The following is an 18,486-nucleotide window of genomic DNA, read 5'->3' as shown; positions in this document are numbered from 1 at the left end:
ATGTAATCCCAACTACTCAGGAGGCTGAGGCAGGAGAATTGCTTGAACCCAGGAGGCGGAGGTTGCAGTGAGCCAAGATCACGCCACTGCACTCCAGCCTGGGCAACAGAGTGAGACTCTGCCTCAAAGGAAAAAAAGAGGAAGGAGTGCAGCCTACCTGAGCCTCCGGGAGTGCAGTCCAGCTGACGCCTTGATTTCAGACTGGCCTCCAGAATGGTGAGGGAATAAATGATTGCCTTTTGTTCATTTGTTTTTGAGAGAGGGTCACCGCTCACTGCCATCTTGACTTCCCTGGGCTCAGGTGATCCTCCCACCTCTGCCTCCCGAGTAGCTGGAAGTACAGGCGTGCACCACCACACCAGACAATTTTTGTATTTTTTTTGTGGAGACAGAGTTTTGCCATGTTGCCCGGGCTGGTCTTGAAATCCTGGGCTCAAGCAATCCTCCCATCTTGGCCTCACAAATTGCTGGGATTACAGGTGTCAGCCACCATGCCTGGCCCATTTCTGTTGTTTTAAGTCATCAAATTTGGGTGGCATCGTCTGTCACAGCAGCCACAGGATACTAACACACCCAGAGACAGAAGATGGGAGGACATAACTGCATTAACACTGAGCTAGGATCTGCATGCCTCAGGACTCTGCTTCCAGGACTACGCTGGAACTGCACTGAGTCAGAAAAACAGTCTCAGGAACCCGCTTGGATAGTAGGGAGTGGAAATGACCCCAGGTGACTGCAGCTGGACTCCTGGAAGGCAGGTATCAGGTGAGCTTTCCTGTAAACAGCCTGCAGCTAATTTTAAACTCTGGGTCACCTGGGCATAGTGGGAGGAGGTCGGGTTGCAGCTGACGTTGGCAGGCAGGGCATTGGACAGCTACTTCACGGAGGGCCAGGGTATCTATGACTCTCCTGACCATGGAAAGCTGCAGATGCTCATATAAATAATTCTTGGCTGGAGGATTAGGTGTCTAGAGTACAGGCTGCTGGGTTGGCCAGCAGAGGCCCCAGGTAGAGAAAATATTATTCAACTGCACAAGGTTGAAACCTCTGGGAGAGCAGCTGGATATTTCTTTTTTTTTTTTTGAGACGGAGTCTCGCTCTGTCGCCCAGGCTGGAGTGCAGTGGCGCGATCTCGGCTCACTGCAAGCTCCGCCTCCCGGGTTCACGCCATTCTCCTGCCTCAGCCTCCCGAGTAGCTGGGACTACAGGCGCCCACAACCGCGCCCGGCTAATTTTTTGTATTTTTAGTAGAGACGGGTTTTCACCGTGGTCTCGATCTCCTGACCTTGTGATCCGCCCGCCTCGGCCTCCCAAAGTGCTGGGATTACAGGCGTGAGCCACCGCGCCCGGCCAACAGCTGGATAGTTCTACTGGGATCAGGGGTCCAGGCCTGACTGGCCCAGGGTGATGGAGAGTGGGGTGGGGGTTGGGGGATGGGGAAGATTTTAAGGAAAAGAGTCAGTGCTCAGGGACCTGCTCAGCTGGGGCTGCAGCGCTGCACAGTGATTAAGCCCCAGGCTCTGGTGTAAAACTCTCCTGGGGTTCAAATCCCATCTCTACCACCTAACAGCAGGATGATATTGAGTGAGGTCAGTTCATCTGTCTGTTTTCTCACCTGTACATTGAGGATTATTATTATTATTATTATTATTGAGATGGAGTCTCGCTCTGTTGCCTAGGCTGGAGTGCAGTGGCACGATCTCGACTCACGCAACCTCCGCCCCACTGGGTTCAAGGGATTCTCCTGCCTCAGCCTCCCAAGTAGCTGGGACTACAGGGACGCACCACCATGCCCACCTAATTTTTTCATATTTTCAGTAGAGATGGGGTTTCACCACATTGGCTAGGCTGGTCTTAAACTCCTGGCCTTGTGATCTGCTGCCTTGGCCTCCCAAAGTGCTGGGATTACAGGTGTGAGCCACTGCACCCAGTGAGGATTATAATTTTTAAGCCCCCCAACTCTCCAAATCCACTTGGCTCTCAAGTTCAGAGAGTTTTGATAGTGAAGGGAAACCAAGTTATCTGATTCTTTTTACTTTCTGAATTTTAGAAAGCTATATATATATATAGTACAATATATATATATTTTGTACAGACAGGGTTTTGCCATGTTCTCCAGGCTGGTCTTGAACTCCTAAACTCAAGCCATCCACCCACCTCTGCCTCCCAAAGTGCTGAGATTACAGGCGTGAGCCACCGCACCAGCCCAAGTAGTGATAATTTGGATAGCACGAAATTTATCTGAATAAATTTGGCTCTGAAGTTTAGAAAGCAAGGGATACCTATGGTTTTTACCTAAAAGGCGTGTTGTGAAGGGTTAATTTGACCTTTGCATATAAAGTTAGCAACCTGTGGGAGAAGAGTCCATGAAAAAATATGAGATAAAATTAAAATAAAGGGAAAAGTAGAATAAAGAATGGGGCCGGGTGCGGTGGCTCATGGACTCCCATGCCTATAATCCCAGCACTTTGGGAGGCCGAGGCAGGTGGATCACTTGAGGTCAGCAGTTCTAGACCAGCCTGACCAACATGGTGAAACCCCATCTCTACTAAAAATACAAAAATTAGCCAAGTGTGGTGGCATGCACCTGTAGTCCCAGCTACTTGGGAGGCTGAGGTAGGAGAATCGCTTGAACCCAGGAGGCGGAGGTTGCAGTGAGCCAAGATCATACCATTGCACTGCAGCCTGGGTGACAGAGCAAGACTCCTTCTCAAAGAAAAAAAAAATAAGAGATTAAGAATTGTATTTTAAAGAAAAAAAAATAGCATGCAAAATAGGCCTGGCATGTAGTGTGCATTCAGGAAATATGGACTATTTGCATTCTATTATTACTCATCTATAACCAGAAGAGGCAATATAAAAAGGCAGCCAAGGCCAGGCATGGTGGCTTATGCCTGTAATCCCAGCATTTGGGAGTCCGAGGCAGGAAGATCACTTGAGGCCAGGAGTTTGAGACCAGCCTGGACGACATCGTGAGACCCCATCTCTACAAAAAAAAATAGAAAATAAGCCTGGTGTGGTGGCACACACCTGCAGTTTCAGCCACCTGGGAGGCAGAGGCAGGAGGATTACTTAAGCCCAGGAGTTCGAGGCTGCAGTAAGCTATGATTGTGCCATTCCACTCCAGCCTGGGCAACAGAGCAAGACTCTATCTCTAGAACAAATAAGTAAATAAGACGGCCAAGGTAGACTCTTCTGGGAAGTTATTGAAGCTCGAGCCTTTGGGCCTCTCCCTTGCAAGGCCCCTTCAAAGTGTTATATCTCATTCCACACTCATAATTTGGCGCTCTTTTGTCTAAAGAGAGACCCTAAAGCTGGATCCACTCCTGTGCAGGAGAAAAGAGAGCCAGACCTGGGTTTGCTCAAGTCTCTTCACCACCTGACTGTGAACTATGTAAGGGCAGACACTGGGCCTGACTTCTGGGCTGTATCCCTGGCGGGGTGTAGCCACACAGCAGGTGTTCAGAATGTGCTGAATGATGAATGGGCGAGACCCTGGGAAACCATCCTTTGGGAGGAAGGTGAGCCTCAGTCACACGTTAGCATGAATCACACAGGTATTTTGGATGAGGCAGCAGTGGGCAGGTGCATTTGATATAAGCAGAGCCCCATGATACTCACCTGGGAGAGGCATCCCATTGGCCATGAGGGTCAATTGGTCGGCGATGGCTTTAGTTCGGGAGTAGTGGTCTATGTGCTGCCAGAGGCCGGGACAAACAGAACCACCAGAGAGGGTCAGCAATGCTGCTGGCAATGCTTGCCCAGCCTGGCCCAGCCCCAGGGCTGCACCTTCCCTTGGGACTCCCACTGGGATATGGCCAAGCCCCAAGCCCCATGGCCTTTCCTGTCCCCCGGGTGGGAGAACAGTGCATCTCCTTCCAGAGCCACAGGAGCAGAGGAGCACTGGGTTCGGAGCAGTAACAATGACTAGGCCCAACTCAGGGAGACTCCTGCCGGCTCCAGACACCTGTCCTTGCAAGGCTGATGCTGGACACACGCGGGATGAATTACCTACACATGGCTCTTTTGTGTTCACATGGCATTTTCACATTGGTTAAATTATTTCCTGCTCTGCACAACCCCATGGCAGTAGTGTTACCATGCTGGGATGAAGAAACAGAGGTTTTTCTGGGTGCAGTGGCTCATGACTGTAATCCCAGCACTTTGGGAGGCCCAGGAGGGAGGATTGATTGAGCCCAGGAGTTTGAGACCAGCCTGGGCAACACAATGAAACCTGTATCCACTAAAAATACAAAAGTTAACTGGGCGTGGTAGTCCCAGCTACTGGGGAGGCTGAGGCAGGAAAATCACTTGTACCGGGGAGGTGGAGGTTGCATTTAGCTGAGATCCTGCCACTGCACTCCAGAGTGACAGAGCAAAGCAAGACCTTGTCTCAAAACAAAACAAAACAAAACAAAAACCACCTGTAATCCCAGCACTTTGGGAGGCTGAGGCTGGCAGATCATGAGGTCAGGAGATGGAGAACATCCTGGCCAACATGGTGAAACCCTGTCTCTACTAAAAATACAAAAATTGGCTGGTCGTGGTGGTGTGCACCTGTAATCCCAGCTACTTGGGAGGCTGAGGCAGGAGAATCCCTTTAACCTGGGAGGTGGAGGTTGCAGTCAGCCAAAATCGCGCCACTGCACTCCAGCCTCATGACAGAGTGAGACTCTGTTTCAACAAAAAGAAAAAAAGCCAGGCGCGGTGGCTCACGCCTGTAATCCCAGCACTCTGGGAGGCCGAGGCAGGCGGATCATGAGGTCAGGAGATACCGACCATCTTGGCTAACACGGTGAAACCCTGTCTCTACTAAAAATACAAAAAATTAACCGGACGTGGTGGTCGGCGCCTGTAGTCCCAGCTACTCGGGAGGCTGAGGCAGGAGGATGCCGTGAACCCGGGAGGCAGAGGTTGCAGTGAGCTGAGATGGTGCCACTGCACTCCAGCCTGGGCGACAGAGCGAGACTCCGTCTCAAAAAAAAAAAAAAAAAGAAAAAGAAAAAGTAAAAAAACAACAAAAAAACAAAACAGAGGCTCAAAGGGCTTAAGTGATTTGCTCAGGGTCAGGGTCACATGGGTAGAATGTGGCCAGGTTGGGGAGTGCTGATGCCAGCCAGTTTTGGGGGCCCCTTCCTGTTAGGACGCATCCTGAGTTGTGAAACCAATCTTGGCTTCCACCCATTCCTACCCTCTGAGCTGTGGGTCCCCGGCCCTCAGGCCCCGCCCACCTCTCCCGGAAGACAGGTACCTCATCCAATGGGAAATATGGCACGGAGTCCTCATCGCCCTGCTCTATGGGCTTCCCGCCAAATGCAACGTTGACAGTGCTGGTATAGATGAGCCTCGGAACCCGCTGGCGAACACAGACTGCAGCAGCAGGTGCACATAGCAACAAATACACACACACACGTGCAAAGACACAGACACACACACGGGACACATGGGACACATGTGAGCACGGAGTCGGCTAAGGAGGTGCCATGCAGATCTCCACCAAGTTTTCAATGCACAACTTGGACCCCCGAGACCCTCCCAGAATCTACAGCTGTTCAGGAGGGAAGAGTCTTCTGCCCTTCACTTAGGGTGCGGTCAAGTTCCTGCTCTGTGGGCCTCTGGGAGCCAGGCCTGCTCTTTATTCTTTCTCACTGTGGCTTGGACCCCTGGGCTACCTTGCCAGAGACAGGTCAGAAGAAGGTCTCACTGGATGGAGACATAGAAAAAGGCACTCTAGAATCAGAGACATATGGGATAAGGCAGGACATGCCCAGGCAGCCCACACATGGGTCTTCGATTTTGGTGCTTCAGCAACTTTTTATTGATTGATTGATTGATTGATTGAGATGGAGTTTCACTCTTGTTGCCCAGGCTGGAGTGCAATGGCGCAATCTTGGCTCACCACAACCTCCGCCTCCCGTGTTCAAGTGATTCTCCTGCCTCAGCCTCCCCAGTAGCTGGGATTACAGGCATACGCCACCACGCCCTGCTAATTTTGTATTTTTAGTAGAAACAGGGTTTCTCCGTGTTGGTCAGGCTAGTCCCGAACTCCCGACCTCAGGTGATCCGCCTGCCTCGGCCTCCCAAAGTGCTGGGATTACAGGCATGAGCCACCACGCCCAGCCTTATTTATTTATTTTTAAATTTTATTTATTTATTTATTTATTTTGAGACGGAGTTTTGCTCTCATTACCCAGGCTGTAGAGCAGTGGTGCTATCTCGGCTCACTGCAACCTCTGCCTCTCAGATTCAAGCGATTCTCCTGCCTCAGCCTTCCAGGTAGCTGGGACTGCAGGCACCTGCCACCACGCCTGGCTATTTTTTTGTATTTTTAGTAGAGGTGGGGTTTCACCATTTTGGCCAGGCTGGTCTCGAACTCCTGACCTCAGGTGATCCACCCCTGTCGGCCTCACAAAGTGCTGGGATTACAGGCGTGAGCCACCGTGCCCAGCCAGCTTCGGCAACTTTTCTTTTTCCATCCGCTAAGCCCTCAGAGGTAACTCTGGTCCCCACGTTCCCAGACATGCTAAGACCACACTGACACACTCATGCGGGGCCCTGGGCAGGTCTGCAGTGCACAAGGGATGTGCTGCCCCCAGGCCCTCCCATTGATGGCAGGAGGGCCCCACCTCTGTCTCCCAGCCCTACACCCTGGGAGCCGGGCCTGCAGCAGGAGAAGGGAGAGAGGGCGAGATGCACAGCAGGTCATACCTGGTTCTGAGCACCTACCATCAATCACTAGTTTGGTGCCTCCGACATTTATAGACTCAATCTGCTCTTTCTGCAGCTAAAAGACAAGACAGGTGAGAAAGTCATGGTGCTACCCATGCCTTCTTGCTGAGGCTGGAAGGCTGCGCTTGGGGTCAGGTGGGACGGGGCAGCAGGATGTTCACCTCAGAGACAGGGATCCCGAAGGCCCACCTGGAGTGTGGGTGCCTGGCTCTGCCACCATCTTCCTGGGTGGCCAGGGAAGGTTCTGCCCCCACATCTGGCCCTCAGCAACCTAATCTGTAAAGTGAGGGCCAACCTCCTCCCCTGGGTGCTGGGCAGGACTCAGTAAGACACTTGAGAGGACCTGGTACAATCCCTGGCACAGAAGACAGGCTCAGAACCTGCTCTCAAAGCCTCAGTTTCCCTATCTGTAAGGTGGACATGGTAATATGGGCTGGGCCCTCATGAGGGAGCTGGGGTGTGAAAAACAAAAACTAGGCGGCTATGAGGGCTCCTATGGGCCAGGGACAGGGCGAGAGCTTCCCGATCCACGATCTCATTTAATTCTCATCACACCAGGAGATGAGCTCCATGCTTATTTTTAAGCTATATTTATTATTATATTTTCTGAGATGGAGTTTAGCTCATGTTGTCCAGGGTGGAGTGCAGTGGTACAGTCTTGGCTCACTGCAACCTCTGCCTCCTGGGTTCAAATGATTCTCCTGCCTCAGCCTCCCAAGTAGCTGGGATTACAGGCATGCACCACCATGTCCGGCTAATGTTTTTGTCTTTAGTAGAGATGGGGTTTCATCACGTGGGTCAGGATGGTCTCAAACTCCTGACCTCAGGTGATCCACCTGCCTTGGCCTCTCAAAGTGTTGGGATTACAGGCATGAGCCACTGCGTCCAGCCTATATTTATTCTCTTAAAAAATTTTGGCCAGGCGTGGTATCTCATGCCTGTAATCCCAGCACTTTGGGAGGTCAAGGCAGGTGGATCACTTGAGGTCAGGAGTTTGAGACCAGCCTGAGCAACATGGCAAAACCCCATCTCTACTAAAAATACAAAAATTAGCCAGGTGTGGTGGCGTGTGACTGTAATCTCAGCTACTCAGGATAATTGATTGAATCTGGGAGGTGGAGGCTGCCGTGAACCGAGATCGCACCACTGCACTCCAGCCTTGGAGACAGAGTGAAACTCTGTCTCATAAATAAATAAATAAATAAAAATAATAAAATTTACTTTTATTATTTTTAAATAGAGATGGGGTCTCATTATGTTGCCCAGACTGGTCTCGAACTCCTGGGCTCAAGCAGTCCTCCCACCTTGGCCTCCCAAAGTGCTGGGATTACAGGTGTGAGCCACCATGCCTGGCTCTATATTTATTCTTGTTGCGGCTGTTTTTGTTTCATAGGCAACACGATCAAGGTTAAAAAGAATTCAAATAGTAAAATGGGTGTATGGTGAAAAAGAAGTTTCCCTCCCACTCCTGATTCCAAATCTTCCTTTTCCCTCCCCAGAGGCAGCCACTGTTAAATTTCCAGTGTTTCTCGAGATAATCTGTTCTCGTTAATATCAGCATATAAGCATGTGTGAGTACAGAAATAAACAGTTTCTTTAGCTTTTTTTGGAAACAAACAGGAGAATGCCAAACACTGCTTTGCACCTTGGAAACTGTTTTTTTAATCTGCACACTTTGAGTTACCTCTTTCTTTTGAATGGCTGCATAGAATTTGACTGTAAAACACAATTTATTTAAATAGTCCTCAACTGATGGGTTATTTCTGGTGTTTTGTTATTAAAAACAATGCTGCAAATACACAAATGAGTGTAATTTCTGAGGCAACGGGTGTATGTATGTTTTGGTGGATACTATTACATCGCTCTCTGAAGAGGTTGTGTTATTACTAATAGCAATATCCTCACTTTCCAGATGATGAAAGAGGATCAGAGAGGTTAAGTAAACTTGCCCTAGATAACACAGTTATGAAATGGCAGAACTGGGGCCGGGTGCAGTGGCTCATGCCTGTAATCCCAGCACTTTGGGAGGCCAAGGCAGGTGGATCACCTTAGGTCAGGAGTTTGAGACCAGCCTGGCCAACATGGTGAAATCTCGTTTCTACTAAAAATACAAAAATTAGCTGGGCGTGTTGGTGGTACCTGTAATCCCAGTTACTCGGGAGGCTGAGGCAGGAGAAGCACTTGAACCTGGGAGATGGAAGTTGCAGTGAGCTGAGATTGTGCCACTGCACTCCAGCCTGGGTGACAGAGTGAGACTCGGTCTCAAAAAAACAAAAACAAAAAACAAACCCAAATGGCCGAACTGGTATTTGGTCTCATGGATGCAGGATGCAGGGTGGGAGTAGCCCAAGTCCTTCCTACAGCAGGTGAAGCATGATAGGGAATGCATGGGCCTGAGGGCAGAGCCAGGACTGGAACCCTACTCTGTCTAACTCTAGGTGTTATGTGTGAGAAGCCCACCTTCTCAGCCCCAGACATTCCATAGGAAGCCATGTGGAAGACACAGTCCACCCCTTTGAAGGCACGGTACAGGGCTTCTTCATCTCGGACGTCAGCCTGCATCAGAGGAAAGAGATGAGGGAAGGGGGTCCAAGTCCAAGGCAAGAGATAACACCTCTGCACCTTGCCTCCTCTCAGAGCTGGCCTCCTGACCCAGCCCAGGCTAAGCCTCTGTAGCATCAGGAAAGGCTGGTGGGGAAGGATTCACTAAATGATCCTACAGGGCACTGTGAGCATCATCCCCTGCTCATTCATCACACTCTCTAGGTCACAGGGGCTGTGCTAGGTTTATGTGTACTGTTTCATCAACTCCCAAAGAGACCCTGTGAAGTAGGTGTTAGTTACTATTGTCCCCTTTCTGTGACCACAGCTGCCCAGCTGGTAGCACTGGAGCCAGACCTATAGCTCAAACAGTCTGGCTTCAGGGTCTGTGCCCCTAAACCCCACACCACAGGTTTCACATCAAACACTGGCTCCTGAGCATCACCACCACCCCAGTCTATTAAGACCCTTGTCCCTTGTACCTGGATGAACTCGGTTTCCGGGGACAGTTCCCACTGGGGTCTGCGGCGATCAAGCAGAATGACAGGAGTGCCACTCTTGGCCAGGTGGGATCCCAGGCTAAAGCCCAGGTAGCCTCCTCCTCCAGTCACCAGAACCTTCTGCCTGGCAACCTTTGTGGGTTTGGCTTGAGTCTTCTGCTGCGGCGCTGGTGTTGGGGTTGTTGTTGACTCTTTGGGTTTGGGCCCAGTCCCAGACCCCTGTCTGGGCCCAGGTCCTAGCTCTGGCTCAGGTGTAGACCCAGCTCCTGGCCCAGGTACCGATCCAGCTCCTGGCCCAGGTACTGACCCAGCTTCTGGCCCAGCTCCTAGACCGTGTCCCAACCCAGCTCCTAGACCAGGTACAGACCCAGATCCTGGCCCAGGTGCAGACCCAGCTCCTAGACCAGGTCCAGAACCAGCTCCTGGCCCAAGTACAGACCCAGCTCCTGGCCCAGGTATAGACCCCACTCCTAGACCAGGTATAGACCCAGTTCCTGGCCCAGGTACAGACCCAGCTCCTAGACCAGGTATAGACTCAGCTCCTGGTCCAGGTACTGACCTAGCTCCTGGCCCAGGTCCTAGACCTGGTCCAGTCCCTGAAATAGCACCAGGCCTCGGAGCAACACCAGAACCCGCCTGAGGTCCTGGAATAGCTTTGGGCCCCAGTCCAGGCCCTGGAATGGCACCAGGCTTTGGTGCAGGCCCTGACTCAGACCCTAAACCAGATCTTGGACCTGAAACCTCTCCACAGGCCTGGCAGACGGGGCAGCTTTTCTCACCCTGGCCTGCAGCTTTGCAGGCCTCTGGGGAGGAGCCTGGGGGGTTGGACTTCATCCTCTACTGAGCCATGCAGACCCAGAAACCGACCACCTGTGGGAAAAAAGTAGAAGAAAGAATGCTCTAGAATCGTTTCACGTCACATAGATTATTAGACATCTAGGACTGAGGGGAGCTCCAGGTGGAAATTAGAGACTTTCTGAGTTCCCAGGGAACCTGTCCCTTTCAGAATCTCAAGAATCTCCAGTGGGGGCCTGGCGCGGTGGCTCACACCTGTAATCCCAGCACTTTGGGAGGCCGAGGTGGGCGAATCACTTGAGGCCAGGAGTTGGAGACCAGCATGGCCAACATGGTGAAACCCTGTCTCTACTGAAAATGCAAAAATTAGCTGGGTGTGGTGGGGCACACCTGTAATCCCAGCTAGGAGACTGAAGCACAAGAATTGCTTGAACCCAGAAGGCAGAGGTTGCAGTGAGTTGAGATGGTGCCACTGCACCCCAGCCTGCGCAATAGAGTGAGACTCAATCTCAAAAAATAACAAAATAAAAAATAAAAAATAAAAAATCTCCAGTGTGGCTGCTGTCCTCTGCACAGAGTCAGAGACAAGGCAGCCAAGACTTGAGTTTTAGAGCTAGGGAAATTGAGGCCCAAAGTCACACTGTGTGACTGAGGTTGACATTAAGCATTCCTGACTTCTCTACCAGTTTCTTAAAATTCCAGTTTCCATGGAGCACCGAAGGAAGACAGGGCAAATCATCCAGCGGGAACCTCACCAGAATGGGAGGTGGCTGCTTTCTGACTGGGGAGATGGGGAGGGCCTTCTGGAAGAGGAGGAAGAGAAAGAGGAGGAGGAGGAGGAGAATCCACATGGATCCAAAAGGACTCTGCACCCTGGAAACTTGTACATGACTCCAAGTGCTGTGCCTGTCCCCACCCTGACACCTGCCGCCTCTGGTCCTCCCAGGTCCAATAGTAGTGTGGGTGGCTGGTACCACAGGGTCTGCCCAATCCCTCTGCAGGCTTTAGGTTCTGGTCTATGGGTCTAGGGGGACAGCACTGAGGATCCTGTTCTTTGCAGCCTCAGACTACTTATTTTCTCTGTCGCCTAGGCTGGAGTGCAGTGGCGCAATCATAGCTCACTGCAGCCTCAACCTTCCCTGCTCAAGTGATCCTCCCATCTTAGGCCCCGAAGCAGCTGGGAATACAGGTGCATGCTACCATGCCTGGTAAGTTTTTGCATTTTCAGTAGAGATGGAGTTGTTCACCATGTTGGCCAGGCTGGTCTTGAACTCCTGACCTCAAGTGATCCTCCCACCTCAGCCTCCCAAAGTTCTGGAATTACAGGTGTGAGCCACCGTACCCGGCTCCCTAGATCTTTTTTAGATTTTTGAGACAGTCTCACTCTGTTGCCCAGGCTGGAGTGCAGTGGTGTGATCTTGGCTCACTGCAACCTCCATCTCCTTGGCTCAAGTAATTCTCCTCCCTCAGCCTCCCCAGTAGCTGGGACTACAGGCACGCACCACTACACCTGACTAATTTTTGTATGTTTAGTAGAGATGGGGGTTCCACCATGTTGGCCAGGCTGGTCTTGAACTCCTGGCCTCAAGTGATCCGCCTGCCTCGGCCTCCTAAAGTGCTGGGATTACAGGCGTGAGCCACCGTGCCCAGTCCATTCATGGGTTTAATGAGAGAGAATGCAAATCATCATGGAGGAGGGGCCTAAATCCCCCAGAGGGAGAGGAGAGGATGCAGCCAGTAGCAAGCCCTCCTCTTATACTCAGGCCCAGAGGACTCTGTTCTGGGGAAGGGTCTATGCGATCAGAGTTGACTTTCTACCCTAAGGGGATGCCTTTTGTGGCAAAAGCTGGACTCAGCCTTGGGTACTCACTTGTTGGGGTGTGCCCTTGGGTAACAGCCTTAAAACCTCACTGTACCTCAGTAGGCACAACTGCGAATGGACCCAAATATTTCTGGCTGCTCTGGCTCCTCACAGGGTGGTCATGAGAAAACAGACGCCAGAATGCCTTGCAAGGCTAGATTGCAAAGCTCCAGGAGGATTTCATTCCCTGGAGTGTCCCAGCACCTAGAACAGTGCCTGGCACAAAGCAGGCGGCCAGCGAATGCTGCTGGGTGAACAAAAATCTCTGGGGCATATTCGCGATCTGGCCGTGCTATGGTCGCGCGCCAGACCCACCCCGGACATGGCTGCACTCATTCTTTTGGAAGTTCAGTGAAGTACAGGCTATGGTTCCCATTACCCAGAGGTGGAAACTGAGGCCCAGAGAACATGAGGAAACTTTGATGGAGTCACAGACAATGTCTCCGCCGGAATCCAGGTCGATGGGGACCCCAAAAGCGGGTTTGGTGGAAGGAACTGGCAAAAGGGTGGGGATCATCAGGGACTGACCCTGGGCGCGCTGGGCTCGCGGGCAGCTCGAGGGTGGGGATCCCTCCCCTCTTGTCCCCCTCACCCTCTCTGTCCTGCCCGCACCTGCGTCCTTCCCTGGCCCGCGTCCGGGCTTCGCTCACCTGGCCCGGGCTCCCGCGGCGCTGCGCTGCGTGCTCCCCGCGCTGCGCCAGACTCCGCGCCGCCAGGGCCACCGGGCCACCTCCTCCTCCAGAGGGGGCAGAACGGGGCGGAGCGTGGCATCCGGACCGCCCCCCGCCTGCTCCTCTGCACCCGGCGGGGAGCACCTGCATTCTCTCAGGTAGAGACCCGCAGGCTCTCATAGGGGAGAAACTGAAGCCAGTAGGGCCGGGATGGGCAAAATGGTCCACGGTTCTGGTGGGAAAACACACAAAGGCCCTGCGTGCCGGGCTCTGTCCTGCCGGCCAAGTCGTCCTAGAACCCCAAGAAAAAGGGTTTTATCTATATCTAGGAGCAGAATTGCTGGGTCATACGATTACTCTGTGTTTAGAGAAGAACGGCCAAACTGTTCTCTAAAGTAGCTGCACCATTTTACAACCCTACCAGCAGTGTATAGGGTTCCAAGATTTCCACATCCTTACCAACACTTATAATCTATGTTTAAAATTTTAACTATTCTGTTGGGTGTGAAGTGGGGTCTCATTGTGGTTTCATTTATATTTCCTGATAGCTAATGCTGCTGAACATGTTTTCATGTGCTCATTGGCACATTGATGTGTTTTCTTTGGAGAAGTGTCTGTTCAAATCCTTTGCTCATTTTCAGCTGAGTTATTTGTTGATTTTTAAGAGTTATTTGTATATTCTGGATATAAATCCCTCATCAGATGAATGATTTGCAAATATTTAAACAAAAAGAAAAAAAAACCAAAAAAGTTCTTCTATCATCCATCCTTCCACCTATCCATCAAATCTTCCATCCATCCATCCTTCCACCTATCCATCCATCCTTCCACCTATCCATCCATCCTTCCACTTATCCATCCAACCTTCCATCCATCCATTCTTCCACCTATCCATCCATCCTTCCACCTATCCATCCAACCTTCCATCCATCCATCCTTCCACCTATCCATCCAACCTTCCATCATCCATCCTTCCACTTATCCATCCAATCTTCCATCTGTCTGTACTTCTACCTGTCCGTCCAGCTTTCCATCTATCTGTATTTCCACCTGTCCATACGACCTTTCATCCATCCATTCTTCCACCTGTCCATCCAACCTCCTGTCATCTATCCTTCCACCTATCCATCCAAACTTCCATCCATCCAACCTTCCACCCATCTAATTCATCCCATATATCTTTCTTTCCTTCCTTCTACCCATCTATCTACTCTTCCTGTCTTGCAATCTTTCACTCATCTCTGTTGATTTATGCATCAATCACATCATTCTACTTTTGATGGATGCTTCTTCAGTGCTGGATAATATCACCCTTTGAAAACTCATGTTCAGCTGGGTGTGGCTCATGCCTGTAATCCCAGCACTTTGGGAGGCTGGGGTGGGCAGATCACTTGAGCCTAGGAGTTTGAGACCAGCCTGGGCAAGATGGTGAGAGCCCATCTCTATGAAAAAATACAAAAAAATTAGCCAGGCATAGTGGTATGTGCCTGTAGTGCCAGCTACTTGGGAGGCTGAGGCAGGAGGATCACCTGAGCCCGGGAGGTAGAGGCTATGGTGGGCTGTGATTGCACCACTGCAATCTTACTGCTGGAAAGCTCAGGCAATGGAGTGAGATCTTGTCTCAGTAAAAGAAAACTCATGTTCAAGTGGTGGTATTGGAGGGTCAGGCTTGTGCCCAAGAGCTCACAACTGCTGTAATGGAGCCACAGGGGCCGAGAGCAGCAAGGGCTGGTCACTTTGCTCTGAAAAGGGCAACTGAAAAAGCCTCCACCCATACAACACCCTTTGTGGGCACAGGTGTGGGGAAGAGAAAAACAAAATCTTAGTCTGCATGTTGTATGAGCCAGATAGTAAGAGATCTTGCTTAATCCTCACAACTCTGTTTTAGCTCAATTTTAGAGACAGGGAAACAGGTTCAGAAAAGGGGCTCCAAATGTGGTGGGGAAAGCCATGGGGTCTGTCCTGGATTTAAATCTTAGCTTTGCCACTTCCTTGCTGTGTGTCTTTGAGCACCTACGAGGCTCAGTTTCCTCATCTGTAAGCTGCAAATGATGTGCACTTAATAGTTGCAATGCTGTGAGGTTTATGACTAACATGCTTTATGCAAAATGTTGAGCATGGTGCTGGCTCAATCAGTGCACAAACAATGGTAGCTGTTCTTCTCATTACATGGGAAGTTGGGATTTGAACCTAGGTCCTGTCCTTCCCCACTTCATAAGCCATGTGTCTGGTCCAGCCTTCCATTCATAAAGGCCAGCCTCTTCTCCCACCAACAGGGTCAGAGAACTCACATTCCCTGGTACCAGCTCCTGATATTGTCTTGCAAAGAGAAGCATAATTTATATTTGTGACGGGTTGAATTGTGTTCTTCACAAAATTCATAGGTGGAAGTCCCAATCCCACGTACTTAACCCTAACTCTGCAAATAGAGTCATTGCAGATGTAATGAGTTAAGGTCATAGTGGAGTAACGTGGGCCCCTACTCAGTATGACTGGTGCTCTTATAAAGAGGGGAAATTTGGACAGAGACATGCACATAGGGAGAATTTCATGTGAGGACTGGAGTTATGCTGCCCAAAGCCAAGGAACTACCAGAATGGAGAAGTCTGGAATGGATCCTTCCCAGTGTCTTCAGACGGATCATGGCCCTGAGGGCACCTTAATCTTGAACTTCCAGCTTCCAGAACAATAAGACAATAAATTTCCATTGTTTCATCCACACAATTTGTGGTACTTTGTTATGACAGCTCTAGCAAATGAATACAACCACCACAGGCCCTTTTCTTTTCTTTTTTTTTTTTTTTTTTGAGACGGAGTCTCGCTCTGTCACCTGGGCTGGAGTGCAGTGGCCAGATCTCAGCTCACTGCAAGCTCCGCCTCCCGGGTTTACGCCATTCTCCTGCCTCAGCCTCCCGAGTAGCTGGGACTACAGGCACCCGCCAACTCACCCGGCTAGTTTTTTTGTATTTTTTCGTAGAGACGGGGTTTCACCGTGTTACCAGGATGGTCTCGATCTCCTGACCTCATGATCCACCCGTCTCGGCCTCCCAAAGTGCTGGGATTACAGGCTTGAGCCACCGCGCCCGGCCTGGCCCTTTTCTCTGTATTTACAGGGGTGACCCAAAATGGCAGCTGTGCAAGATGGACCAGACTGAGAATAACCACGGCAGGGGCTGTGGTCACCACTGCCTTCCTGGACCCAGCACAGAATCTGGCCAAAGGAGGGTCTCATCAAGCCTTAGCAAGTGAGTTTCGTTTTTTTTTTTTTTGAGACAGAGTCTCTGTTACCAGGCTGGAGTGTAGTGGCACGATCTCAGCTCACTGCAACCTCCACCTCCCGGGTTCAAGCGATTCTCCTGACTCAGCCTCCGAGTAGCTGGGATTACAGGTGTCCACTACCACGCCTGGCTAATTTTTGTATTTTTGGTAGAGACAGGGTTTCTCCATGTTGGCCAGGCTGGTCTCGAACTCCTGGCCTTGAGCCATCTGCCTGCCTTGGTCTCCCTAAGTGCTGGGATTACAGGCATGAACCACCACACCTGGCCACAACTGAGTGTTTTTAAACAACTTGATGAATTTTTACTTATGTATACTTCAATGTAACTCCTACCTTGATCAAGATATATAATATTTTCAACATGCCAGATGTCCCCTTTGTGTTCCCCATCCCACAGGGTAACTACTATTTTGACTTCAGTCACCAATAAGGAATTTGGCTGGTTCTTGAACTTCATATAAATGACATTATACAGTATGTACTCTTTTGTGTCTGGTTTCTTTTGCCCAATATTATGAGACTGATGCATCTTGTTGAATATAGCTGTATAGATCATTCTTTTTTGGGGGCGGGCAGGGTTTCACTCTATTGCCCAGGACGGAGTGTAGTGGCATGATCAAGGCTCACTGCAGCCTCAACCTCTCCTGGGCTCAGGTGATCCTTGCACCTCAGCCTCCTGAGTAGCTGGCACTACAGGCATGTGCTTCCAAGCCTGGCTAATTTTTGTATTTTTTGTAGGATGGGTTCTCACCATGTTACCTAGGCTACTCTCAAACTCCTGGGCTCAAGTCATCTACCTGCCTTGGTCTCCCAAAGTGCTGGGATTTCAGGTGTGAGCCACCATGTCAACTGTTCATTCTTTTTAAATCGATGCATAGTATTTCACTGTAAAATGTATCAGATTTTATTTGCACATTCTGCCACTGATGGACATTGGGTAGTTTCCAGTTTTGAGCTCTAATGAATAAGGCTGCTGGGAAAATCCTTATATGTCTTTTGTCTAACATATGCACTCATTACCCTTGGAGTGGAATTACTAGATCATAGAGTAGGCACATGTTTTACTTTAGTAGAAATTGCCAAATAGTCTTCCAAAGTTATTGAGTCAAATTACACGTCCCTACCCCAACCCCTACCCTAACTGGAATATGAGCGTTCCAACTGTTCCACATCTTGATATTGTAGTTCTTTGTTTTGTTTTGTTTTTAGAGACAGGGTCTCATTCTGTTGTCCAGGCTGGAGTGCAATGGCCCAGTCTCAGCTCATTGCAACCTCTACTTCCCAGATTCAAGTGATTCTCATGTCTCAGCCTCCTGAGTAGCTGGAATTACAGGTGTGCACCACCATGCCCAGCTAATTTTTGTGTTTTTAGTAGAGATGGGGTTTCACTACGTTGGCCATGCTGGTCTCAAACTCCTGACTTCATGTGATCCGCCCACCTCGGCCTCCCAAAGTGCTGGGATTACAGATGTGAGCCATCACGCCTGACCATCTTGTTTTTTGTTTGTTTTTGTTTTTAAGAGACAGGGTCTTACTCTGTTGCCCAGGCTGGAGTGCAATGGCACAATCACATCTCACTACAGTCTCAAACTCCTGGGCTTAACTGATCCTCATGCCTCAGCCTCCTGAGTAGCTAAAACTGCATGCATTGGGCCACCATGCCTGGCTAATTTGTTTTAAATTTTTGGAGACATGGGGTCTTGCTATGTTGCCAAGGCTGGTGTTGAACCCTTGGCATCAAGCAATTCTCCCATCTCAGCCTCGCAAAGTGTTGAGATTAGAGGCATGAGCCGCTGTGCCCAGCCCCAGTCTTTTTGATTTTAGTCATTCTAGTGGGATGTAGTGGCATCTCACTGTGGTTTTAATTTACATTTCCCTGGCAGGTAAGGCTGTTGAGCACCTTTTCATGTACCTATTGTCCATTTTAAAAATTGGATGGGCCGGGCGTGGTGACTCACGCCTGTAATCCCAGCACTTTGGGAGGCCAAGGTGGGTGGATCACCTGAGGTCAGGAATTTGAGACCAGCCTGGCCAACATGGTGAAACTCCGTCTCCACTAAAAATAAAAAGAAAAATAGCTGGGCGTGGTGGCAGGCGCTTGTAATTCCAGCT

The 18,486-nt window shown here is 50.3% G+C and overlaps 1 protein-coding gene across 1 annotated transcript in view; it reads right to left on the bottom strand.

Moving 5' to 3' along the window:
• Positions 1-13,140, bottom strand: part of SDR42E2 (short chain dehydrogenase/reductase family 42E, member 2) — a 30,457-nt gene extending 17,317 nt beyond the window's left edge. The window contains exons 1-6 of the mRNA XM_065536690.2: positions 13,077-13,140; positions 9,753-10,640; positions 9,190-9,285; positions 6,727-6,784; positions 5,252-5,370; positions 3,622-3,697 (exon numbers count right to left, since the gene is read on the bottom strand). Coding sequence (XP_065392762.1) covers positions 3,622-3,697; positions 5,252-5,370; positions 6,727-6,784; positions 9,190-9,285; positions 9,753-10,604 — 1,201 coding nt within the window. The 5' untranslated portion in view covers positions 10,605-10,640; positions 13,077-13,140. The remainder of the gene's footprint in view (positions 1-3,621; positions 3,698-5,251; positions 5,371-6,726; positions 6,785-9,189; positions 9,286-9,752; positions 10,641-13,076) is intronic.
• Positions 13,141-18,486: the final 5,346 nt, after the last annotated feature.

The sequence above is a fragment of the Macaca fascicularis genome, chromosome 20 (genome assembly GCF_037993035.2).
Source record: "Macaca fascicularis isolate 582-1 chromosome 20, T2T-MFA8v1.1".
Classification (NCBI taxonomy): Eukaryota; Metazoa; Chordata; class Mammalia; order Primates; family Cercopithecidae; genus Macaca; species Macaca fascicularis.
Note: the sequence above shows the minus strand (reverse complement) of the source record. Positions and strands in the feature narration are given on the sequence as shown.